This window comes from Anolis carolinensis, unplaced genomic scaffold (assembly GCF_035594765.1).
Source record: "Anolis carolinensis isolate JA03-04 unplaced genomic scaffold, rAnoCar3.1.pri scaffold_8, whole genome shotgun sequence".
NCBI classification, from domain to species: Eukaryota; Metazoa; Chordata; class Lepidosauria; order Squamata; family Dactyloidae; genus Anolis; species Anolis carolinensis.
The window spans coordinates 16,913,685-16,940,933 of record NW_026943819.1 but is presented as its reverse complement, the minus strand read 5'-3'; the positions used below and the strand labels follow the sequence as shown (position 1 = coordinate 16,940,933).

Here is a 27,249-nt window from a genome sequence, read left to right as displayed (position 1 = left end):
CTCCACTGCCAGATAATCTGGCATAATTAGACAGTCTGGAATCGGATCCTAGGACAGGGGTCCCCAAACTAAGGCCCGGGGGCCACATGCGGCCCATTGAAGCCATTTATCCGGCCCCCGCGACGACAGCTCCCTCCTCCTCTGCCTTTCCCACCTCCTTCCTCACCTGTTGCGCACCTTCTAAAGCTTTGCTTGTTTATAATTGTATTTTAATTATTATGTAATTAATAATTTAGTAAGGGGTGCTTTGCCAGTGCTTTTGGTGCACATAGGCAAAAGGGGGTTGGGCTAAATGGCCCAAGGGGTCTCTTCCAAATTTCTTTATTATTATTATTATTATTATTATTATTATTATTATTATTATTATTGGCACAAAGACACAGTATAACACAGCAAACGAGATATATATATATGTATGCTGCATTTCGTATCACAAAATCACAAGTTGAATGCTTTAAATGCGATTTCCTGCTTCTTGGCAGGGGGTTGGACTGGATGGACTGCTTCTTGGCAGGGGGTTGGACTGGATGGCCCATGAGGTCTCTTCCAACTCTACTATTCTATGATTCTATGATTCTATGAACACTTCCCCGGCATTTAGGACTGTGTGATGTATGATGATGATTATTATTATTCTTATTAATAACATTGAGGCTGGGTGGCCATCTGTTAGGGGTGCTTTGCTTGTGCTTTTGGTGCACAAAGGTAGAAGGGCGTTGGACAAGATGGCTCAAGGTGTCTCTTCCAACCCTCTTTATTATTTTTATTATGATTATGATTAACATTGAGGCTGTATTTCTTCCCATTTGTTTTTGGTTTTTTTTACTTCAAAATAAGAGATGTGCAGTGTGCTTAGGAATTTGTTTATAGGGTTGGTTTTTTTTCCAACTATAGTCTGGCCCTCCAACCGTGAATTGGCCCCCTGTTTGAAAAGTTTGGGGACCCCTGTCCTAGGATATAGGGCAGTGTAGGTAAAGGTAAAAGTTTTCCCCTGACGTTAAGTCCAGTCGTGACCGACTCTGGGGGTTGGTGCTCATCTCCATTTCTAAGCCGAAGAGCCGGCGTTGTCCGTAGACACCTCCAAGGTCATGTGGCCAGCATGACTGCATGGAGTGCCATTACCTTCCCGCCGGAGCGGTACCTATTGATCTACTCACATTGGCATGTTTTCGAACTGCTAGGTTGGCAGGAGCTCGAGCTAACAGCGGCCACTCACGCCGCTCCCGGGGTTTGAACCTGGGACCTTTCGGTCTCCAGCTCAGTGCTTTAAAGCACTTCGCCACCGGGGTTCCTTACAGGACAGTGTAAAAGCACCTATAACATCAAAATCCACCCGTGTCAGATAGCGCTATCACTTTTTCTGTTAAACTGGTGCAAATTATTTTTGCATTTTGATTTCTGTTTGCAATAACTGAAGTAAACTGATAATATAGGAGGGATGTATGAGGAGAGAGAAACTGGATCATGTTAAAAGCTGCTGGAGAAGTGGAACACAGAAGATAAATTGAGGCTGCCTTGGCCAAATTGAAACACTTGGAAAGTATGGAAGGGAGCTCAGCAAAGGATAAGGATCTCTGTAGATCAAAGATTTTTCTTGTACTTCTTGGGAGTCCCAGAAAGGCCCTATATGGAGAATCCAAGAAGAAATATCTGATTTATGTGTTGTGAGGGCTGTGGCAGGGGGAGTGAACATTGAATTCTTCTCCTTAATATTTTGGCAGACTTTGATGTTGCTTGGCTACACATGTTCCAGTTCTCTTTGCTAAATAAACTACAGGTATCCCTCAACATTTGCAGTTTTCATTTTTGTGAATTTGATTATTTATAGGTACGACTTAAAATATTATCTCTAGAAATCTCTAGATCAGTGGTTCTCAACCTGTGGTTCTCAACCAGGTGTTTTGGCCTACAACTCCCAGAAATCCCAGTCAGTTTACCAGCTGTTGGGATTTAAGGGAGTTGAAGGCCAAAACATCTGGGAACCCACAGGTTGAGAACCACTGCTCTACATCTTCCAATATGACTCTATGGTTAAGTATCTCCAGTCATGCTGGAAGACCTTGAGATTTCTAGAGAGAACCTGTTTTTAAGAATCCCTAGGTCCTTCAATGTAACTCTGTGTTCAGCTGCCAGCAGAAATTGACCATAGAGTCATGCTGGAAGACCTTGAGATTTCTAGAGAGAACCTGTCTTTAAGAATCCCTAGGTCCTTCAATGTGACTCTGTGTTCAGCTGCCAGCAGAAATTGACCATAGAGTCATGCTGGAAGACCTTGAGATTTCTAGAGAGAACCTGTCTTTAAGAATCCCTAGGTCCTTCAATGTAACTCTGTGTTCAGCTGCCATCAGAAATTGACCATAGAGTCATGCTGGAAGACCTTGAGATTTCTAGATAGAACCTGTCTTTAAGAATCCCTAGGTCCTTCAATGTAACTCTGTGTTCAGCTGCCAGCAGAAATTGACCATAGAGTCATGCTGGAAGACCTTGAGATTTCTAGAGAGAACCTGTTTTTAAGAATCCCTAGGTCCTTCAATGTAACTCTGTGTTCAGCTGCCAGCAGAAATTGACCATAGAGTCATGCTGGAAGACCTTGAGATTTCTAGAGAGAACCTGTCTTTAAGAATCCCTAGGTCCTTCAATGTGACTCTGTGTTCAGCTGCCAGCAGAAATTGACCATAGAGTCATGCTGGAAGACCTTGAGATTTCTAGATAGAACCTGTCTTTAAGAATCCCTAGGTCCTTCAATGTAACTCTGTGTTCAGCTGCCAGCAGAAATTGACCATAGAGACATGCTGGAAGACCTTGAGATTTCTAGAGAGAACCTGTCTTTAAGAATCCCTAGGTCCTTCAATGTGACTCTGTGTTCAGCTGCCAGCAGAAATTGACCATAGAGTCATGCTGGAAGACCTTGAGATTTCTAGAGAGAACCTGTCTTTAAGAATCCCTAGGTCCTTCAATGTAACTCTGTGTTCAGCTGCCATCAGAAATTGACCATAGAGTCATGCTGGAAGACCTTGAGATTTCTAGATAGAACCTGTCTTTAAGAATCCCTAGGTCCTTCAATGTAACTCTGTGTTCAGCTGCCAGCAGAAATTGACCATAGAGTCATGCTGGAAGACCTTGAGATTTCTAGAGAGAACCTGTTTTTAAGAATCCCTAGGTCCTTCAATGTAACTCTGTGTTCAGCTGCCAGCAGAAATTGACCATAGAGTCATGCTGGAAGACCTTGAGATTTCTAGAGAGAACCTGTCTTTAAGAATCCCTAGGTCCTTCAATGTGACTCTGTGTTCAGCTGCCAGCAGAAATTGACCATAGAGTCATGCTGGAAGACCTTGAGATTTCTAGAGAGAACCTGTCTTTAAGAATCCCTAGGTCCTTCAATGTGACTCTGTGTTCAGCTGCCAGCAGAAATTGACCATAGAGTCATGCTGGAAGACCTAGGACTTCTAGCAAAGGACTCTGTCAGATTTTTAAAAATAGCAATTTCTTTCTCAATAGCAATTTTTCACTTTCTTGGGGATCTTGTATCCCTAACTCCAATGAATATAGAGGACTGACTATACAGATTAGAACCTTGGAATGTGAGTTCCCCAAAATACCATTTGCTTTAACTGAGTGTCAAGTTTTAAATAACCGTACCTTCATCTAATCCCAGGCCTTCCACCTTACTTACCCAAAACAATGAGCTCAATATAGTAATAAGCCACTTTGATCTCCCCTTCCTCTTCGTACATCACTTGGCACATGAAGTGCCCTTCCGCTGCCTTCTTCAGGTTCTCGATCTCCAGGGTGCTGTTCCTCAAGGTCACGTCCCCTAGAACCACAGAGGACTTCTCCACCTTGGAGTCTAGGCCATTGCTGATGGCCACGGCCCTGGGGATGAGCGAGCCCTGCCTGGTGAAACTCCAGAAGACAATCATGGGCGAGACCACGTCCCCGCAGGCCAGCAGGACTGAGCGATCGCGGACCCCCTTGACCACTTGCTCCTCATACTTTGTATCTTCCAAAGGGAGCAGCTGACCTGAAAGAAAAGCCAGCAGTTTCATTGACCAGGGATCCTTTTCCAAGGGGAAGATATCCCATGAGTCCTTTGAGATTGCACAGTTATAGCATTCTCTTATCAATTTTACTGCCATGATCTTGTCCTATGACGTCCTGAGATTTGCAGTTTAGAGAATTCTCAGTCAGAGAGCTCTAGTGCTTCAGCAAACTACAAACCCCAAGATTCCATAGAATGTCTTATGAAACCATACTGCTATAATTGTGGAGTGTGGATAAGACCTGTATCTTTTCATTATACACATCTATAGAAGTTAGGAGTGTGAAAGTCTCAATTTGGATGAATTTTACTCAATTCCACCATATTGAATTACAGTCAGTCAGTCAGTAGCCTTTATTTCGGGCAACAAACCATTGGCTAGAATCAAGTCGCAGTACAATGATGGAATACAGCATTTGAGTAATTTATGACATTGCATTTGGCTTATGGTTAATAACAAGTATGTGCAATCTCTATTGGTTATTTGACTATCTTTATAATCTAAAACAAAAACTGATTACAGATTAGTAAACCGTCCCCTAGATACTCTTTGTTATATTCTCCACACTTATAGATTTTTCATAAAGCACTTATGGCTTTTTGCCGCTGAAAAGAGAAATTTAGCCACCTGCTCAGTTATCATTTTGTCAAGATCAGACAGTAAATAACTGCGGTACCAATTTAGGGTTCTTCCTGGCCATTTAGAGAGTAGAGGGGATATTAACCTTAATCTGTCATCTTTGTAAATTGTACAAATAAAAAGTACATGTATTACAGTTTAGACATTACCCTCCCCGCAAGGGCATGCTCTGTGTTCGTATTTAGTGCCTTTGTATCTACCCTCTAGTATGGCTGATTTGAGTGCATTGAATCTGGCCCAGCTAAAAGCAAGGCGAAATTTTGGTATATTTAAGTTTTCTAGATATTTAGCACCTCCCATAGAATTAAATGTTAGGCCTAGAGTCAATGGGGAGCATGTGGAGCGCGCCCGAGTCATTGAGGTCTGTTTGTCTATGTCACTAATTCGCTCTGCTAAGATCTTCATAGTCTTTTTATACTCAAAACCCCTCAGTATGTTCTCTGGAAGCCCCAATTGCTTAAACCTTTCATTTAATGCTTTGATTTGGTGGGATTTGAAGAGGTCTTTTTGAATCAAATATGTATATTTGGTCCTTTGAATATCCTCTCAATCCAATATCCTAGGGCCCTTCTCCAAGCTGTTGATTCCAATGAGGTTGTTCCTGATTCAAGTCTTAAAACAGCAGATGGAACACAATTGGGGACAGTGAACAGTTTTCTAAGGAACCCTGATTGAACTTGTTCAGCTTTAGATGAGAAGCCTGTGATCCAAACAGAAATTGCATAAAGTAGCTGGGCTGTTACCTTTGCTTGGAACACCTTTATTGCAGCGGGGATATATTGACCACCTTTTGTGTAGAAAAAGCCTATTATAGCTTTACTACTGGATAGAGCATTTTGTATTGCCATTTTTTGATGACAGCCCCAGGAGCCTGAGGCCTGAAAGGTCACCCCCAGGTATTTAAAGGAAGAAACTTGTTGTATTAAGTTTTCTCCTATACACCAGTTGATATTGAATTACAAGACTTTGGGGTTCTTGATCTTCCAGCATTGATATGTGCATATATTTAATACAGTAGAATCTCACTTATCCAACACTCGCTTATCCAACGTTCTGGATTATCCAATGCATTTTTGTAGTCAATGTTTTCAATACATCGTGATATTTTGGTGCTAGATTCGTAAATACAGTAATTACTACATAGCATTACTGTGTATTGAACTACCTTTTCTGTCAAATTTGTTGTATAACATGATGTTTTGGTGCTTAATTTGTAAAATCATAACCTAATTTGATGTTTAATAGGCTTTTCCTTAATCTCTCCTTATTATCCGACATATTCGCTTATCCAACGTTCTGCCGGCCCGTTTATGTTGGACAAGCGAGACTCTACTGTATATCAATACATTTATTTTATTTTTATTTTTTAATTCTTTATTGATTAGTCACTTTTGACCATATCAAAACATGTAAAACATACAATACGTACACACTTACGCATACATACAATAAAACCATATAAAAATACAAAAGATCCCGACCTGCGGCCTAATAACCCGCTCCTAGACAAATACAGAGTAAAAAGGTTAAAATTAGTAATTTCCTAAGGTAAGGTTTGAACGAGGACAGGGGTAAGCAAAACAAGTGTCTTGTCCATAGTAAATTTTAAGTTTGGATTTTGTTAATGGCAATAATGTATCAGCTCTCAGCTTCCATCTTCTCACAAATGGCCAGCGCTTTTCGCGTAAAAAGGGCCATATCTTTTCATTATACACATCTATAGAAGTTAGGAGTGTGAAAGTCTCAATTTGGATGTATTTTACTCAATTCCACCATACTGAATTACAAGACTTTGGGGTTCTTGATCTTCCAGCATTGATATGTGCATACATTTAATATATCAATACCTTTATTTAGTTATGCATTTTACCAATTTCCTGCCATTAACTTATTTATTAACTTAAGCATGTTTGTGGTACATATTGGATTAAATGGATCAGATTTTTAGTTGCTTGAATTTACTGATTTCTTTAAAATGTCCTGTAAGCCTTGCAGAAGTGTCCATTTTCAAGGGGGGAAATGCATCTTAGGTGGTGAGAAAACTATCAGAAACTGTCAAATCTAATAAAATGCTTTTCCAGCCCCAATGCTCACACACAAATGCATACACACATTGTTGTCCTGCAGTTGGCCTAGCAAGACGGTTTGCTTGCTACTCACCATAAGCTACAGTTGGAAGGATGTAGATGATTTTCAGCAGACTCCTAAACTGTACATTCCTTGCCAATCCATAATCCATTGCTCCATGTCACGGCATGAGAAAGGAACCAGAGGCCAGGTGCTGTGCTGTTAGCTCCTTCCAGACTGACACATCTCTCCGCACCACTTCCTGCTTCTTCTCCAGACCTTGCTAACCTCTATGACATGGAAGACAGATCTCCCTCTATCTCCTCTTTCAGTCTCTCATCCATCAAAAGATAGCCCTCGTCAGTCTCAGATTACTCCGAATCACCTGCAATTAATCTTCAATTATTCATTTCTTTACCTCATTTCCTTGATCTATTATGCAGGAGCTTCTTTTAAAAGCAGGGCAAAAACATGAGCAGACTTTCCTTGGTTTTAGCATCTTGGGCTGGTGGTGTTTCTGGAGGAACCTAAGGGTCAATGAGAATATTACACCCTCCATAGGAAAACCTGAAGTCAAATCAGGGAGTGAAATATGCCCGAAAGACATACAACAACTCTTTGAACCTTGTTTGCTGCTAGCAGAACCCATAATTTCTGTCTGGGAAGGAACACACCTGGAATACTGTGTCCAATTTTGGGCACTGCAGTTGAAGGGAGATGATGACAAGCTGGAAAGCGTCCAGAGGAGGGCAACTAAAATGATCAAAGGTCTGGAGAACAAGCCCTATGAGGAGCGGTTTAAAGAGCTGGGCATGTTTAGCCTGCAGAAGAGAAGGCTGAGAGGAGACATGATAGCCATGTACAAATACATGAAGGGAAGTCATAGGGAGGAGGGAGCAAGCTTGTTTTCTGCTGCCCTGCAGACTAGGACGCGGAACAATGGCTTCAAACTACAGGAAAGGAGATTCCACCTGAACATTAGGAAGAACTTCCTCACTGTGAGGGCTGTTCAACAGTGGAACTCTCTCCCCCAGGCTGTGGTGGATGCTCCTTCTTTGGAGGCTTTTAAGCAGAGGCTGGATGGCCATCTGTCGGGGGTGCTTTGAATGCGATTTCCTGCTTCTTAGCGGGGGGTTGGACTGGATGGCCCATGAGGTCTCTTCCAACTCTACTATTCTATGATTCTATGAACTGGCAAAAGTAGCCCTGAGCATTCCTTGACCAAGAAATCCCTATGAAATTTGTAGAGTCATCATAAGTCAACAAGTGATATGAAGACAGACAGATTTACAAACACAAATACAACACTGAAGGTATATTCAAGGCTGGAGCCTTGAGTAATTGGTATGCCTCCTGACCTACCGATTTGTTCCAAAAATAATTTTAGAAGTTTGTATATACAGTAGAGTCTCGCTTATCCAACATAAACGGGCTGGTAGAACATTGAATAAGTGAATATGTTGGATAATAAGAGATTAAGGAAAAGCCTATTAAACATCAAAATAGGTTATGATTTTACAAATTAAGTACCAAAACATTTTATTTATTTATTTATTTACAACCTTTATACCCTGCCCTTCTCACCCGAGGGGACTCAGGGTTATACAACTCATGTTATACAACAAATTTGACAGAAAAAGTAGTTCAATATGCAGTAATGTTATGTTGTAATTACTGTATTTACGAATTTAGCACCAAAATATCACAATGTATTGAAAACATTGATAAGTGAACATTGTAGAACATTGGATAAGTGAATATGTTGGATAATAAGGAGAGATTAAGGAAAAGCCTATTAAACATCAAATTAGGTTATGATTTTACAAATTAAGTACCAAAACATCATGTTATACAACAAATTTGACAGAAAAAGTAGTTCAATATGCAGTAATGTTATGTTGTAATTACTGTATTTACAAATTTAGCACCAAAATATCACGATGTATTGAAAACATTGACTACAAAAATGCGTTGGATAATCCAGAACGTTGGATAAGCGAGTGTTAGATAAGTGAGACTCTACTGTATCTGAAACCCATATTTGATCTACAAAGGCTAAACCTTCCAGTTCTTTTGCTACGTACATGAAGCAGCTGGCTATTAAGGACTTCTAATTTCTCTGTTGTTTGCCATCAATCGCCATGTTGTTGTTTTTTAACTGACATGAAATTGATTTTCCAAAATTACCACAGACCTAAGGACTTGGATTCCCCCTCATTCAGTCCAATGATCCTACGCCTGCTTGCTTGGTGGTAGATTCCTTTGAATGCAGTTTGGTTAATGCTTAGGAAAAGCCTAGCTCTGCTATTCAAATCAATGAAAATGTTAAAGGGTTTTCTTTTTTGGTGTTCTCCAATGTTTCACTGATGAAATGTTGCATGAATATACAATAGCAACAACAATAAGTAGTAATGTAGCTACCCAGTATTTGGTTATGTTCTACAGATGTGTGTTGGTCTTCCGGGTGCCTCCATGATGTTTGATGTCACGCATCTTAGAAGCTTCATCCTTCTGTTATCGACCGCGTTTGGGGGATCGGGCCCCTTTAGAAGGAAGCCGATCCGGTCCTGAGGGAACGGACCTTGGCGAAGCCAAAAGAAGAATATAAGCCGCAATACAACCTGAAGCCTGAAATGAAGAAGGTCCGCCAAGTTGAAGGAAAATCCGCCAAGGAGGTTTTATTGAGCAATTCAGCTGAAAAGGACGCTAATAGCGATCATTCAATCTACTAGCGTAACATAGGTTTCAAATAAAGTCATATTTATACAATGTTTTGGTCTGACAGCCCTTTGAATTTCCCGCCCCGCTTCCCTGCCCATCTGGTCGCGGATAGGCTGAGAGTTGGAACGAGGCGGGCTTTCGTTTCCCGCCTTGCTCTGCTGGCCCAATGGGGAGCCGTTTTTTGTCCTCCCTCGGGCCAATCAGAGAGGGGGAGGCGGGAGCTATTGAGACAATGGGGTGACCGGACAGGAAATATCAGATTAATTCTGGCCCAGCCAATTTCTAAAGGAATTTATGACACCCATCAAGGATGTCCGGGGTCCTGTCACGTTCACAGATTTTAGATATGTCTTTGGGGCATCAGACGGGAAGTGGTGATGGTTGGTGATGAGCCGTCATTGACGGCCCCACAGGGTGCCTTCCTGCGGCGTCCTGGCCTGGGATATGACAATGTTTGCCCTGGGGGTGAGTCACCTTCAGGAATTTGGTGGCTCGCCCTATATTGTCCATGCGATCGGAATGAGATTGGATTAAACTGTGGCAGATTATCCTTTTGTTTTTGGGAAGGGAGGTCTGGGTCATAGGGCTAGAGTTCATGTTGGGGTCATAATATTTCCCATTTGATTTCATGATCTGACAATTATATGGGATAAAATGAAAATTAAAATAAAGTTGGAACATAAACCCTGCTGGGAAGAATACATATTTTCCAGGGATCCCAAAGAGTATAAATACATATAGGCAGATATATCTCGAGGAAATAAAGGGGAATCCATAAAGGGGGGTGACATTGCATAAAGGGGAATCATGAATGGTATAAGCAATAGAAAACATTTGATAAGGACGAAGTTCACAACATCTGGGGAACCCGATATGGAAATTCATACAACAGTGAGTCATGAGAGTGTCCAAGTACATAGAATATGGAAATTCACAAATACATGAGGGAAAAGAGTTCATAAGGAATCCATAGAGATGGCATGGGGGTTGCAGTCTTTGGAAGCATAGGATTTCCATAAGTCCAGGGGTAGGTTTGGGGAAGAGTGTTCTTCTCCTTCATAAAAATCATGAAAAGTATGAATGAAGCGTGGAGGGCACCCGTCCGGGCACCCCTTGGCAGCTGTAGAGGGTGAGAGTCCTTGGAGAACTATGTCTCCCCCGCGAGAGAGCGATCCCCCCATCCCCAACTCACAGAAAGGGGCTAGGGATCTCTTAAAAACCATTCCGCGAGTCGCGGGGAGAGGAAAACCCGGGATAAAGCAGCAGTTTAGCTTGAAAGGAGCCGTCGGTCCCGTTTGACAGTCAGCTGTTGGGGTGCTGAAAACTGGACCGATTCCGGTTCTGCTGGTTGTCTTCGAGTCAGGAGCCTTAGAAAGGGTTAGGTCTAAAAGAGGAGCGTTCTAGGGGTAATTTTGATAGAGATATGAGCCAATTTATATCGTCCCCCATGTTAATCTATGGCCGAGAAATCTCATCCGGAGTTAAAGGGACGGGAGGGAGAGAAACTGCATGCAAAGGAAGGAGTCAGAGGGAGATACAAAATAACCAGATTGAGAGTGTTACTGTTAAAATAAATGTTACTTTTATTGGGGGGATTTGTTACATAGTTCAGGGAAGAGGAAAATGAAGGAAAAAAGGTCTTTTAATAATAGTCTGTTGCGGTCCCGCTCCGTTCTTTTGGTGGGTGACCGGCGGAACTCTCCGCTGCGTTTTTAAATCAATTTGAAAGCTGGGGTGACGGTCATCATATTCCCCACTCGGTAAGGGCGGGGCGAGATGGGCGGAGCCTATTTCGCCCCTGCCCTACCGCATAAACATTATAACCTCTCAGCGGCAGCATGGCCATCTGTTGAGAGGGGTTCGAATGGTTCTTTTGCTGCAAATTTGGAACAGAGCGGGCAAATGCGACCAGCAGCAGCCTATTACTAGAAGGAAAAGGATTACAGCTAGAAAGAGGAGAAAACCTTTCCTCAGCCAGTCTAAAGAAGGGAGCCAGTTGGTCAAAAAACTAAGGTCGAATCCAGTCGTCTCCTTAATTCCTGAGGCCAAATCATTCAAACCCTCGATGGATTTATGAATCATAGGAGTCTGGTCTGTCAAATTAAAGCAGCACATGTGCCTTACACTCTCACAGCCATAGTGGTTTTTCAATAGGAGGAAATCAATAGCTGCCCTGTTATCTAACACAGCCTCCCGCAGCTCATGCATTTCCTTTGCCACTGATGCCAAGGCTTGAGAGGTATAATTGATGTTTTTGACCAGAGCGCAGGCCAGATGCTTTATGGCCCTATAATTCATGGCTGAGGCCACTCCAGGAGTGAACAATGCAGCCGCCACAAATTGTGGGATGCCTTTTAGTACTACTGAGGGGTCACAATTCGGATCCAAGTTTTGAATGGATCTTGCCTTCCGACCCAAAGAGTGTGCCAATTCTAAGTCGTTCTTGGAGGGCATAAAAAGAGACAGCCTACCCAATGCACAATTCCCCATGGAGGTATTGGCAGGTAGATAACCATAGGCTGTCTGTCCACACAGGAAAAACCATCCTGGGGGCAGGACCAAATGGGCATTCAGATGAGACAGTTTTTCTATATGGGTGCAATTTAGAGAGTTGTCAATGGGAAGCTGATGGCACTCACCGATGCAGGTGGGTATTTGAAAACAATTTTCTGCTTGAGGAACATGAGCAAGGCGGATGGTAGCCATGCCAGGCAACTTGTCCATGGAGACTCTTCCCCAGTTAGAGAGATCTCTGTAAGACATATCCTTTGGGATGTCTTGGAACATGGTATAATTTCTAAAAATTTCCAGAGGTTCTGGAATGCCAATTAAACAGGTGGAAAACAGGTCTGTGGCTGAGGCTCCACTGGACAGGCAAAAATCTGAGACATTTAAGGCTTTTGTGGCCAACTGTTGCCAGAAGTTTACTTTGGAAGAAAGCCATTCATACAACACCGGGCTAGAGCTGGCAGGGAGAGTCAGAGAAAAAATGAGAATTAGGGTTAGCATTTTTAGGGTTAGTACCCTGGACAGCTCCTAGTGGGGAAAGATAGGGAAAGAGCAGAGAGAAAAATAGAGGGGAAATTAGAACTCACGGCTCCTGATTCAGCACGCCGGACAGCTCCCAGTGGAATCGTGGTGTTAGTTCTTCCGAGCGGGGGGGGGGGGTTGAAGTGAGGGCCGATTTGACAGCTGTCAAAGCGAGCTGTCAAACGTTTGTAGGTCCAAATGGGGGTGTTCCCGTGGTGCTAGAAGGATGGAATTTGGAGGGGTCCTTGGAGGGGGTCTTGTGCTTCCGTCTCTGGCGTTTGGTCTTTCTCCGGACCTCGGGAGGGTGTGGGTCAGGACAACTTGCGGGCGGCAGGCCCTGAGGAGGTGTTTTCTGGAACAACACCTTCAGGTCGTCTCCCAGCTCAGCAGTCCACAGGTCTTTGTCTTCCTCACCGCTGGTGGGGGCTGGTTCTGGTTCAGGAGCACTCTTGATGGATCCTGGCATGGATTCCAGCACCTTGCAAGCGGTGTAGGAGGTCAGGAGGACTTCGAGGTGGTTGTGATGCCATCTTCTCTAGGCGCCTCCTAGTGACCACAGCCAGGTCCAGCACCTCCACCCAGGAAGGGGGGTCCAAGGGGTAGGGAATGCCTCAAGACAGCAAAGAAAAGAGATCACGTGTCCCATCCCCACTCCCCTTCCCCCAAGACCCTAAGTGTGGAGGGTTAGTTTTATAAGGAAGAAAAAAAAGAGGGGAAAAAAATGGGAAATAAATCATTCATACCTTTTGGGACGTTTCAATACTGAAGGTTCCTCTGGCACCCTCGCAGCCATGTTTGGGCTCCCCACTCGCGCCTGACCCAGCGACCAACAGCGAGGGTCCTGTTCGTGGCTCCATGGGGACACACTTTTAGCCTCTGCCACCTCTTCTTCAGGTGAGGAGGGGTCGCCCTTACCTGCCAGCCTTCTCCTGGTCTCGTGGGGGCGCCCTTTCCTCCCTGCATTAGAAGGGGGATGTTCTTCTGCTCAGGGTCAGCCTTACGATCGGAGCCAGCTTGTGGGTGGGGGCCTCATCACCGTGATGGCACCCCACTGGTTGCTCTTGCCTTATCTGAGCTGGGTTTCTCAGAGTCCCTTTATAGCCACAGGAGCGGATGATGGTCCTGGTAGTCCAGGTCGGAGTGGGGTGCCTTCTATGTGGGGTGCCAGGATCCCCCATTCTACAATTCCCAACGGTCCCTTTTATACTGAGAGAGTGTTAGTAAAACCCCTAACCCATTGTATACACAGTCATTCAAGAGATAGCAAACAAGGGGGAGAGAGAGAAACAGAGAGGATAGCTCAAGGAAGAAAATCATGAGGAAAAGGATCAAAACTTGGCTCCCCACATTTAAAGGACAGACAAAGCTCCAATGTCAAGGCAAACAAACAAAGAATACCATTCAGAGAACAGGGAAGCCCCAGGCAGGACTCAGCCAGTCTCTGAAGATGGAAGGTTTTCCAAAGATACACAATAACCCCCAGAGAGGAGGGGGGGGCTGAGAGAGAAAGATTCAAAAAAGGGGGGTTTTTTGCAGGGTTGCCCAAAGGGATTGGGTGAGGAGAAAAGAAAAAGGGAAAGGAGTCTTTGAGGACACAGGATCCTTTTGTTTTAGCAAATTTCAAGGTGTGACCTGACGATTTGGAAAGAATGCCAGATCAAAGGTCCCACTTACAAATTGTAACCAACAAAAATGCAATTTGACAGTCTAAAAATTTATGTTCCTCTGGGATCTTTGGGGAGTTCCTAGAGATTTTGGGTAAAGTTTTGAAAGCAAACAGGAAAGAAGAAGGAAAAAGGGGATTGAACGGTGACTCAAAAATTCAGAAGCAGATTGCTTTGAAAAGGAGGGAGAGAGGGGAAAATAATTCTTTGGAGAACTATTGACCCAATATTCAGGACAATTATAAAACAGAGGATGGCAATGGATGTTCTTTGGTCTCTGAACAGTCAATTCCTCCTTCCTCTGAGGGTCCTCCTCCCCCCCCCCCCCGGCCCCTTCTTTCCCCCTGTTCCTCTGGTCAAAAAGGACGAGCGAGAGGAAGAGAGGGAGAGATTAAGGGAGGGGGGCTGCAAGGGGGAAGAAGTCTTTGGGGTGGAAGGGAAAAAGGCTTAGAGGGATTCGGTTGGGGAGGGGTGGAGAGGGAATAGGAGGTTGGGAAACGGAGGGGAGATGGGGCTGAGAGAAAACAGAGGGCTGGGAAACGGAAGGGAGACGGGGGTAAATGGTAGGGAATTGGGAGAGTGAGTCTGGGAGAGTGGGGATCCCGGGAAGCAGAGGTTCCTTTGAGGGGTCAATCTGGGAGTTCTGGGTCGGTGCAAGACTCAGAACAAAGGGGAAAACGGGGGATGAGGTGAGGCAAGGGATGGGGGTCGGGTTTGGTAAGGTGGGGGTAAGCAAATGTCTCCAGAAGTTCCTCTTCTGGTGGAGGCGGGAGGGGAAGTAGGTCTAGAGGGGAGCTTCTGAGGAGGGTAGGTTTTGAGCCCACGTCCCTGCATGGGAAGACTTGGACCCCCTCCCCCCTTCCACTCTCCCTCTGGCTTAAGGCCATGAACATTGCAGCATAAGCAAGTTGGGGCCACTTGCCCTCCCCTGGCGAGTCACCTTAGGTCAACACTCCGAATTCGGCGACTCAAGCGAGGGGGGGGGGCAAGCTGTTCCCCCTTCAAGGGTCACAAGGGGCCACTTATGTGCTCTGAGTTAGCCCAACCTGGCCTGCACCATGTTTTTCGATGCAAAGCCCACCCCAATTGGCCAGGATCTTTCCCAATGGAGAATCCCTGGGGATGTCTGCTGGGGTGGGACACCCTAGACGTGCTTGAACAAACACCCATCCTTGGCTCAGCCCCTGCCCAGTACCTGACAGTTAACGGAGTAACGACTCACCCAACCGGCTAGGTGCCGCTCGTCCTACCGAGAGTTCCTTCCACCAAGATTGAATGGCTGGCGTCCGTGGGATCCGCGGGTGCCCCGGGAACACAACCGTCCCCCTACCCCGCGATCCTTGAACCTGTAATCTTACAAGCCAGACTGTTCTCACACGCCCCCCGGGTGCCAGATCTTCCCGTGTTTCACCAGGAATTTGTTACCGAGCCCTGATCCGAAGTGCAATACCTCCAGGGCTCCTCCCACCTGGGTCTCAACAACGGGGCCGGTTCCCTTTTATTTTTACAGGGCGTCCCCTGTTTCACGTTGGCGCCTTTCCTTCGAGGAGCTAAAAATCTGCTTCCTCCTATCTGGCTCCTTTGTTCACTACCCTGAATCAGATCTAGAGAGAGAAAGGGGCTGCCAGAGAAATTTGGATGTGAAATGAGGTCAAATTGTTGGTCGGAGGGCCCTCCTTGCAGCCGTTTCTCTCCCCAACCTGTTCCAGAATATCTGGACCAAGGTCGCCGCTTGGAATTTTAGCCTAAAAAATTGATTTTTGGAACTTCCAAGCAAGTCCCTTCGTGGTAAAGCCAAATTATGTTATCGACCGCGTTTGGGGGATCGGGCCCCTTTAGAAGGAAGCCGATCCGGTCCTGAGGGAACGGACCTTGGCGAAGCCAAAAGAAGAATATAAGCCGCAATACAACCTGAAGCCTGAAATGAAGAAGGTCCGCCAAGTTGAAGGAAAATCCGCCAAGGAGGTTTTATTGAGCAATTCAGCTGAAAAGGACGCTAATAGCGATCATTCAATCTACTAGCGTAACATAGGTTTCAAATAAAGTCATATTTATACAATGTTTTGGTCTGACAACCCTTTGAATTTCCCGCCCCGCTTCCCTGCCCATCTGGTCGCGGATAGGCTGAGAGTTGGAACGAGGCGGGCTTTCGTTTCCCGCCTTGCTCTGCTGGCCCAATGGGGAGCCGTTTTTTGTCCTCCCTCGGGCCAATCAGAGAGGGGGAGGCGGGAGCTATTGAGACAATGGGGTGACCGGACAGGAAATATCAGATTAATTCTGGCCCAGCCAATTTCTAAAGGAATTTATGACACCCATCAAGGATGTCCGGGGTCCTGTCACGTTCACAGATTTTAGATATGTCTTTGGGGCATCAGACGGGAAGTGGTGATGGTTGGTGATGAGCCGTCATTGACGGCCCCACAGGGTGCCTTCCTGCGGCGTCCTGGCCTGGGATATGACAATGTTTGCCCTGGGGGTGAGTCACCTTCAGGAATTTGGTGGCTCGCCCTATATTGTCCATGCGATCGGAATGAGATTGGATTAAACTGTGGCAGATTATCCTTTTGTTTTTGGGAAGGGAGGTCTGGGTCATAGGGCTAGAGTTCATGTTGGGGTCATAATATTTCCCATTTGATTTCATGATCTGACAATTATATGGGATAAAATGAAAATTAAAATAAAGTTGGAACATAAACCCTGCTGGGAAGAATACATATTTTCCAGGGATCCCAAAGAGTATAAATACATATAGGCAGATATATCTCGAGGAAATAAAGGGGAATCCATAAAGGGGGGTGACATTGCATAAAGGGGAATCATGAATGGTATAAGCAATAGAAAACATTTGATAAGGACGAAGTTCACAACATCTGGGGAACCCGATATGGAAATTCATACAACAGTGAGTCATGAGAGTGTCCAAGTACATAGAATATGGAAATTCACAAATACATGAGGGAAAAGAGTTCATAAGGAATCCATAGAGATGGCATGGGGGTTGCAGTCTTTGGAAGCATAGGATTTCCATAAGTCCAGGGGTAGGTTTGGGGAAGAGTGTTCTTCTCCTTCATAAAAATCATGAAAAGTATGAATGAAGCGTGGAGGGCACCCGTCCGGGCACCCCTTGGCAGCTGTAGAGGGTGAGGGTCCTTGGAGAACTATGTCTCCCCTGCGAGAGAGCGATCCCCCCATCCCCAACTCACAGAAAGGGGCTAGGGATCTCTTAAAAACCATTCCGCGAGTCGCGGGGAGAGGAAAACCCGGGATAAAGCAGCAGTTTAGCTTGAAAGGAGCCGTCGGTCCCGTTTGACAGTCAGCTGTTGGGGTGCTGAAAACTGGACCGATTCCGGTTCTGCTGGTTGTCTTCGAGTCAGGAGCCTTAGAAAGGGTTAGGTCTAAAAGAGGAGCGTTCTAGGGGTAATTTTGATAGAGATATGAGCCAATTTATATCGTCCCCCATGTTAATCTATGGCCGAGAAATCTCATCCGGAGTTAAAGGGACGGGAGGGAGAGAAACTGCATGCAAAGGAAGGAGTCAGAGGGAGATACAAAATAACCAGATTGAGAGTGTTACTGTTAAAATAAATGTTACTTTTATTGGGGGGATTTGTTACATAGTTCAGGGAAGAGGAAAATGAAGGAAAAAAGGTCTTTTAATAATAGTCTGTTGCGGTCCCGCTCCGTTCTTTTGGTGGGTGACCGGCGGAACTCTCCGCTGCGTTTTTAAATCAATTTGAAAGCTGGGGTGACGGTCATCACTTCCAACATTCTCATAAAGCCATTGTCACAAAAGTCCTGCTGTTCAAAAGCATAGCGGGAGCATATACACCAGGCATGGGCAAACTAAGGCCCCTCTGGGCGATTACCTCAGGCCCTCCTAATTTTCCCTGTCCTCTTGACATAAGGACGTGGTGGCTTGTCATGTCCTAATTCCAAAAAGGTGGGGGAGGAAGACACACAACACTGAGAGCCCTCTGGAGCGCTCTCAGCCACCACGTGTCTCGCTCTTCTACTGGCATAAGGATGGGGTGAGTGGCCCCATCCTTAGGCCGGGAGGACAGCTCAAGGAAGGCATGGGGTGGCTGAGAGCCCTCTGGAGCGCTCTCAGCCACCACGCGTCTCGCTCTTCTACTGGCATAAGGATGGGGTGAGTGGCCCCATCCTTAGGCCGGGAGGACAGCTCAAGGAAGGCATGGGGTGGCTGAGAGCCCTCTGGAGCGCTCTCAGCCACCACGCGTCTCGCTCTTCTACTGGCATAAGGATGGGGTGAGTGGCCCCATCCTTAGGCCGGGAGGACAGCTCAAGGAAGGCATGGGGTGGCTGAGAGCCCTCTGGAGCGCTCTCAGCCACCACGCGTCTCGCTCTTCTACTGGCATAAGGATGGGGTGAGTGGCCCCATCCTTAGGCCGGGAGGACAGCTCAAGGAAGGCATGGGGTGGCTGAGAGCCCTCTGGAGCGCTCTCAGCCACCACGTGTCTCGCTCTTCTACTGGCATAAGGATGGGGTGAGTGGCCCCATCCTTAGGCCGGGAGAACAGCTCAAGGAAGGCATGTGGTGGCTGAGAGCCCTCTGGAGCGCTCTCAGCCACCACGTGTCTCGCTCTTCTACTGGCATAAGGATGGGGTGAGTGGCCCCATCCTTAGGCCGGGAGGACAGCTCAAGGAAGGCATGGGGTGGCTGAGAGCCCTCTGGAGCGCTCTCAGCCACCACGTGTCTCGCTCGTCTACTGGCATAAGGATGGGGTGAGTGGCCCCATCCTTAGGCCGGGAGGACAGCTCAAGGAAGGCATGGGGTGGCTGAGAGCCCTCTGGAGCGCTCTCAGCCACCACGCGTCTCGCTCTTCTACTGGCATAAGGATGGGGTGAGTGGCCCCATCCTTAGGCCGGGAGGACAGCTCAAGGAAGGCATGGGGTGGCTGAGAGCCCTCTGGAGCGCTCTCAGCCACCACGCGTCTCGCTCTTCTACTGGCATAAGGATGGGGTGAGTGGCCCCATCCTTAGGCCGGGAGGACAGCTCAAGGAAGGCATGGGGTGGCTGAGAGCCCTCCGGAGCACTCTCAGCCAATGCCTGACTCACCCTTCTCCTGGCATCATCCCAAGAGGACATCCCGAAGAGGGTCGGGAGAAGAGGATTGGGGCAGTGTCCCACCTCATGTCCCACCTTCCTCCTGTTAGGAAGTAAAGGAGAGAATTCCAAGAGAGCAATAAAACAAGCCTTTTATTGTTATCAGTTCTAATGATAAGGCAAACAGCCGTACAAAGGACTGTATCATGGAAATGGCCGCAGTTAACAAAGAATATCTATCTTTGGCTTATCTAAAATTGACCAATGGCTGAGGGTCTTCCTCACCTTCCACACCTACTTGGCATAAGTGATACCAATGACCTCACTTGTTGATTTCAAGCTAACTTTTGGTCTTGGAACTTTCTGGAGAAAGGCACCAGCTCACAGGAAGGGAGGGAGGGGCATATGTCGAGGCAAAGCCACATAGTTCTGGGCCCGAGCTGTGGCGCAGACTGGAGAGCAAGCCAGCTGCAATCAGCTGCAATGAATCACTCTGACCAGGAGGTCATGAGTTCGAGGCCCGCTCGGAGCCTATGTTTGTCTTGTCTTTGTTCTATGTTAAAAGGCATTGAATGTTTGCCTATATGTGTAATGTGATCCGCCCTGAGTCCCCTTCGGGGTGAGAAGGGCGGAATATAAATGCTGTAAATAAATAAATAGGCAAAAGTTTACTATTTTCTGGCTTATGGCCCCTTCACTCCCGGCATAAGGAGGAGGGAGGACAACTTGAGGATGACCCAGGCCCTGCCCTGCCCCCTCCTGGCCCCGTCCCCCCCACCCACCCACCCCAGGTCCTACCCCTCGTGAGCCTGCCCTGTCCAGCATGCAAATGGCTCGCCTACCTCCCAGCCCAGCCCTCCTGGCCGAGCCCGCAGTGTGGCCCCAAGACAAAAAAGTTTGCCCATGCCTGATATACACTGTAGAATTAATGCAAACTGACATCACTTTAATTGCCATGGTTCAATGCTATGGAGTCACAGAACCTGTAACTTTGCAAGGTTTTCAGTCTTCTCTGCCAAAGAGTGCTGGTGCCTCACCAAACACCAACTCCCATGTTTCCATAGCATGTGGCCATAGCCATTCAAGTGAGCTCACACTGCATATACTGTATAGGCTGGGAATTGTGGGAGTTGCATTTCAGTTATATCTGGATGGCTGTGCTTTGCTTTTCCCTGCACTAAACCATAGCTTAGATCAGGGGTCCCCAAACTAAGGCCCGGGGGCCGGATGCGGCCCATCGAAGCCATTTATCCGGCCCCCACGGCACAAGGGCAGAAGGGGGTTGGGCTAAATGACCCAAGGGGTCTCTTCTCTTACAACCCTTATTATTATTATTATTATTATTATTATTATTATTATTATTATTAACATTGATTCTGGGTGGCCATCTATCAGGGGTGCTTTGCTTGTGCTTTCGGTGCACAAAGGCAGAAAGGGATTGGACGCAATGGCCCAAAGGGTTTCTTCCAACCTTCTTTTTTATTATTATTATTGTTGTTGTTATTATTATTATTATTAATAATTATTATTATTATTGCTCGGTGGCCAACTATAGTCCAGCCCTCCAAAGGTCCGAAGGATTGTGAACTGGCTCCCTGTTTAAAAAGATTGGCTTAGATGTATTTGATTCATGTGAAAATTCAGCACTGGAGACCCTACAAAATCATTAAACCCAGAGCAAATACTTTTCCCCACCAACTGATCTGCACTAATAAGAAAACCTCTGAGTGGCCAAGAACATGGGCAAAACGACTTGGGATAACATGTGACATAAACGCTCATATGTTTAGTCCTGGGCTGTTTGGAGAATTTAATTAGTGCGGCCTGCATTAGACAGAGGTGTGAGTGTTGCGATGGAAATTTCCAGCAGTTGCTTCTCTGAGCTAGGAGGGTGAGGACTGTTTATTTTGGAGGAACATGGCAAATTGCAGTCACTCCAAGCTAATTTAAACTTGTCTGGCTGGAGTTTGGGGTGACTTAACCTGTTTGGATGGACCTCATGCTCCATTAAATTGCCTGTCCTCCCACGTTTTTCTGCCGCCAGAAGTCCTTTTTACCCTTTTCCATCAGGCCTGTATAATTTTCCATATGTTACTTCCAAAGCTCATGTTTTGGCTTCCCTCTGTCTTCTTCCTTCACACCAAAGGGAGAATTCTGGCAGTTTCACAAACCTCATTTCCTTTCTGCTTTAAGCATCACACAGCAAGCGTTGCCTATCTATATCTCCTAGAAATTTAATCCAGACAATGTTGAGTATTAAGGGGCATCCACACCACACAACCAGAGCCGACCCTAGGTATTTTTCAAGTGTAGGCGAACAGAATTTTGGCGCCCCCCCCCAAACTAATCACTGAAAAATAAAAGCGTTGGATAAGCGAAAATGTTGGATAATAAGGAAAGATAAAGGAAAAGCCTATTAAACATCAAATTGCATTATGATTTTACAACTTAAGCACCAAGACATCATGTTTTACAACAAATCAATAGAAAAAGCAGTTCAATACATGGTAATGTTATGTAGGAATTACTATATTTGCAAATTTAGCACTAAACATTGAACAGGGATATAGGGCAGTGTGGACTTAGATAACCTAGATAGCCCTCAGTATTTAAAAAAAAAACTCTAAAATCAGGACAATAAATAAAGAACAACACTGAAGAAATCCAGACAGTAAACAATCAAGGACAGCTAACACCTCCCAAAAAAAGATTCTCCCAGGCAAGAAGAAGCCAGGCCTTGAAGCCACAGGGCCATTAAATGCTAATCAAGGTGATTAATTACAACATTCACACCTGCTTCAAAGAAAAGTTCTTTCTCCCACCCTGGACCTTCTACAGATATATAAACCCCACATACCTAGCTTCCAAGTTCCCACAGACCTCACAATCTCTGAAGGCCCCAAAGGTGGGCTCCCGTGGTGCGAAGGTGGGTCTGCACCGGCCGGAAAGCCCAGCACGGGCACCGGGAGGCCCAGCGTGGCCGCCGGAAGGCCCAAAAGAGAAGGAGGTGGAGAGTGGTGCCCTCCTCCCAGGATGATGGCGCCCCTGGGATGATGACGCCACAGGCAAGTGCCTAGTTCGCCTCATGGTTGGACCGCCTCTGCACACAACTAATATTCAAGCAACACCTTGTTCTCTTGTTCAGGCAGCAAAACATCTTGAGTCTTCAGTGATGTTGAACTTACTCAACTTTTTCTTGACTTTTCCCAGAATACTTTGGGGTTAGGATCCCTGGTACCAACTTGGGTGAAAGCATTTCTGGAAGGGAACCAAGAGGTTCTACATCTTGGTTCCTGATATGACTTTGGACGTTGAGTCCCAGGAACCTAGTCACAGACAAGAGATTCTAGGTTCTCAACCTTCCTAATGCCGTGATCCCTTAATACAGTTCCTCATGTTGTGGTAAAATTATTTTCGTTGCTACTTCATTCTTGTAATTTTGCTACGGATATCAATCATAATGTAAATATCTGATATGCAGGATGTATTTCCATTTACTGAACCAAATTTGGCACAAATACCTGAGACACCCAAATTTGAATACAGGTGTGGTTTGTGGGGAGGGGGTGATTTTGTCAGTTGGGAGTTGTAGTTGCTGGGATTTATGGTTCACTTACAATCAAAGAACATTCTGAACTCCACCAATGATGGAATTGAACTAAATTTGGCACACAGAACTCCCATGGCCAACAGAAAATACAGGAAGGGTTTGGTGAGCATTGACCTTGAGTTTGGGAGTTGTAGTTCACCTCCATCCAGAAAACACTGTGGTCTCAAACAATGATGGATCTGGAGCAAACTTGGCACAAATACTCAATATGCCCAAATGTGAACACTGGTGGAGTTTAGGAAAAGCAGACCTTGTTAGTTGTAGTTGCTGGGATTTATAGTTCACCTACAACAGTGATGGCCAACCTATGACACACGTGTCAGCACTGACACGCCTAGCCATTTTTGCTGACATGCTGCCGCATGCAGATTGATTGGATGACTATGTCTTTTGTGGCCAAATTTGGTGTGATTTGGTCCAGTGGTTTTGTTGTTTACTCCATGGGAATTATGCACATTACATTTATATATATATATATATATAGAGAGAGAGAGAGAGAGAGAGAGAGAGAGAGAGAGAGAGAGAGATTATTATATCATTCTATTATTATTATATTATTGTAGCATATTAGCATATTATTACTATTATATTATTCATTATTCATGATTACATTGAAACTAGAATAGAGAGAAATCAGCGTGGAAACTGCAAGAGGTACCATAGATTGTTGTACATGGAAATAATGGTATTAAATAGTTTTTGATTTATTAAATACAGTTATATATTACAATTATACATTTTTTGTTATTTAAACTATACATATTGCAAAATTATGGGGTTTTTTTCTCAAAGTGACACACCACCCAAGTCATGCTAGATTTTTTTGGTGAATTTTGACACCCCAAGCGCAAAAGCTTGCCCATCATTGACCTACAATCAAAGAGCCCCTTGAACCTCACCAATGATAGAATTGGGCCAAACTTCCCACACAGAACCGATCTTTCTGACATTCCCTTCACAACCCCCCAAGGATCTCGACCCGCAGGTTGAGAAACGCTGTACTGGAATCTATAATTTAACATCAAAACCTCCATGGTTAGAAGACAAGCACTGCACTATAATTTGAATCCTCTGGCCTTTCCATGTGTTATCTGCCTTGGAATCTGCAAGGCGTAGTCAGAAGCTTACTGTTACAAGAAGATTCTCCATTGGTTGGAGCAGATTGTGGCATTCATTTTCAGAATTTGGGTGGAAGATGTAACAAAATCATTCTATTCTGTGCAAAGCAAGCAGCCCCGCTTCCTCGCAATCTGCAAAGATCACCTCAGGCATCCTTCACTGCAACCATGTGGCTTGTGGAGTTGTGTAGGATGCTGCAATCCCTGTCTTTTTCACTCTCTCATCCAAACAATTCACCATCTGGAAGCATCCTCCTAATTACAACATCTGGATCTGTGGCTGCCAGGGGTTTTCTGAGGGAGGCATGCTGTGCTGTTTGTGGCTCCCAGAGAATGACCGTCAAAGCCCCTCCCTGTTCCTCCCAAGGACTTCTTGTTCTGTAAACACTTGAGCTATCTTTTCTTCAGGAGTGGCAGAAAATAAATTCTGTTTGCAAATAATTTATAAGTTTTTTTTGTGAGTGTGCATAGGATGGAGGATGCGGGGGAGAAAACAGAATTATCTCCAAAAAAATCAAAGAAAAGAAAAACATTAAGAGAGAGAGAGTGAAAATAATAGAACCCGGGCCATCTCCAAGCAATGCACACAACCTCTGAGGATGCCTGCCATAGATGTGGGCGAAACGTCAGGAGAGAATGCTTCTGGAACATGGCCACACAGCCCGAAAGACATACAACAACCCAATGCACACATGACTGTTTACTACGAATAGCAAACAAAATCCTGCAACTCCACAACGTCTTGCTTTCCAGTGAGGAAGGCACATCACTCCCCAAGGGAGAGATACGATTACTGCGCATGGTACAGGCCACACACAGTGTGCAGAGAAAAACACTCGCTGAATTATCAGCTTTCCTCCCGTTACATGGCCAACCCTGGGCTGATTCTTGCACTGAAGTTGTCCCTTGCTCTGACATTCCCTGAGTGGGAAGAAAATGATGATTCGAGCAAGGAGTTGGGGGAGGTTGGAGGCCTGCTCAGGACAAGAGGAAGGGGGTGGGTCTGTTGCGATTAAATTTTGTGGTTAAGGTTCTGTTTTCTTTACAGCCACAAAAAAAACCCTCACTTTGCAAGTTTAGCTCCCAAATCCAATGCTCTGCCCTAACCTGGGAATCTCATTAGGTGCCCCCGCACAAACTACTTGCTGTTACTATAGTTTGGCACAAGAATTTTGCCCTGAAGCAAAGAGCAGGCATCTTAAACCTGGTCACATAAGGTTCAAGACAGACCCTTCTCCACTGTATAAAAAGAAGAAACTGCCCACCCTTAATCAATCAACAAATTAATTAACTTCTTTCTCACCCTTCCTCCCAGAGGCTAACAAAGAATTATTGTTTGCTTTGTGTCAAGCTAGGAAGGTTGGTTTGCTTGCAGGAAAACCTAGGAATGTGCTTCCTTTGTAGAAGCAGCTGGTACGGAGCTGGGTTTACTTTGTAGGAAGAGTTTGCTGCAAAAACGATTGCTCCATTGTCCGCCATGGTGTGTGCGTGTAGTCATAGCCGGTCCAAGTTGCAAACAAGGTATTATTTTCTCTTATATTAATCACAGAGAGTTGCAAATGAATAGTTCCTGCTAATAGGTCCCTTTCCCTAAACTAGAAACCCCAAACTTCTGCAGGTGGCAGCCACAGGATTTAAAGTGGGATGCACACTCTATACCTCTAAGCTACCTACCGACGCTTTATTATCACACTACACGGCCACATGACCTTGCAGGTGTCTGCGGACAACGCCGGCTCTTCGGCTTGGAAATGGAGATGAGCACCAACCCCCAGAGTCAGTCACGACTGGACTTAATGTCAGGGGAAAACCTTTACCTTTTACCTACACTTTAAATAATAATAACAACAACAACAACAACAACAACTTATGCCTCAAGTACCACCTCCCAGCAGTAAAGAACTGGTGGGATCACAAACCTGCAAAAGTATTGGAAAATGAGCACGCAAAGATATTGTGGGACTTCCGAATCCAAACTGACAAAGTTCTGGAACACAACACACCAGACATCTCAGTTGTGGAAAAGAAAAAGGTTTGAATCATTGATGTTGCCATCCCAGGTGACAGTCACATTGACAAAAAACAACAGGAAAAACTCAGCCGCTATCAGGACCTCAAGATTGAACTTCAAAGACTCTGGCAGAAACCAGTGCAGGTGGTCCCGGTGGTGATCGGCACATTGGGTGCGGTGCCAAAACATCTCAGCTGGCATTTGGAAACAATAGACATTGACAAAATTACGATCTGCCAGCTGCAAAAGGCCACCCTACTGGGATCTGCGCGCATCATCCGAAAATACGTCACGCAGTCCTAGACACTTGGGAAGTGTTCGACTTGTGATTTTGTGATATGAAATCCAGCATATCTATCTTGTTTGCTGTGTCATACAACGTCGTTATGTCAATAATAATAATAATAATAATAATAATAATCACACTACACTTTAAAGAGTCAGTACAGAGCAGTGGCTCTCAACCTTCCTAATGCCGCGACCCCTGAATACAGTTCCTCATATTGTGGTGACCCCTGACCATAAAATTATTTTCATTGCTACTTCATAAATTTAATTTTGCTACTGTTATGAATTGTGATGTAAATATCTGATATGCAGGATATATTTTCATTCACTGAACCAAATTTGGCACAAATACCTGATATGCCCAAATTTGAATACTGGTGGGGTCGGGGGAGGGTTGATTTTTGTCATTTGGGAGTTGTAGTTGCTGGGATTTATAGTTCACAAGATGTTTGGTTGTGTTCGGATGGACATCAAATGTAGACCAAGGCACACATGCCTACCTCCATTGAAGTGAGCCATAGTGCTTCACCAGATTGTGGTTAGATATGATTTACCACCATCTCAGTTTTATTCAGTGTTTATGACTTATTAGTCAGCCAGCTCACCTTCCTTCAGAACTGCATACAATCCAACACTTCTGATGTCCCATTTGAGAAACTGGGAAGGGCAGGCCATGGCTGGCTAGAGGCCCTCAGAGGCTCATGTATCTGCCACGTCACTTTGTCCCACTTTGATGTGGTTTCTTTGGACAGCTGGGTGAAAGTGTGAAGCCAGCCCTCAAAGCTAGCCTTGAGAAAACAACATGTGGCTCTAATTTAGAGTCAAACTTCTGGCACATAATGGGAATCTCATCATGGACCTTCTGCTGGCATTGAGGGAAGAAGGATATGCAGAGAACGGAGGCTTCCGGGGCTTTTTCTCCGTTCCAAGATAATTAGTGAATTACACAAAGAGTGGGATGGACAAACAACGACTCACAGGTAGTCATAGAGCTCCA

At 45.3% G+C, this 27,249-nt stretch overlaps 1 protein-coding gene across 4 annotated transcripts in view; it reads right to left on the bottom strand.

Moving 5' to 3' along the window:
- vsig10l2 (V-set and immunoglobulin domain containing 10 like 2) overlaps window positions 1-27,249 on the bottom strand; it is an 80,486-nt gene that overhangs the window by 25,402 nt on the left and 27,835 nt on the right. The window contains exons 1-3 of one of the 4 annotated variants that reach the window (XM_062961317.1): window positions 9,168-9,269; window positions 6,840-7,273; window positions 3,674-4,021 (exon numbers count right to left, since the gene is read on the bottom strand). In XM_062961317.1, the coding sequence (XP_062817387.1) occupies window positions 3,674-4,021; window positions 6,840-6,918 (427 nt within the window). In that variant the 5' untranslated portion in view covers window positions 6,919-7,273; window positions 9,168-9,269. The other 3 variants (XM_062961316.1, XM_062961318.1, XM_062961320.1) reach the window with 3 other exon arrangements.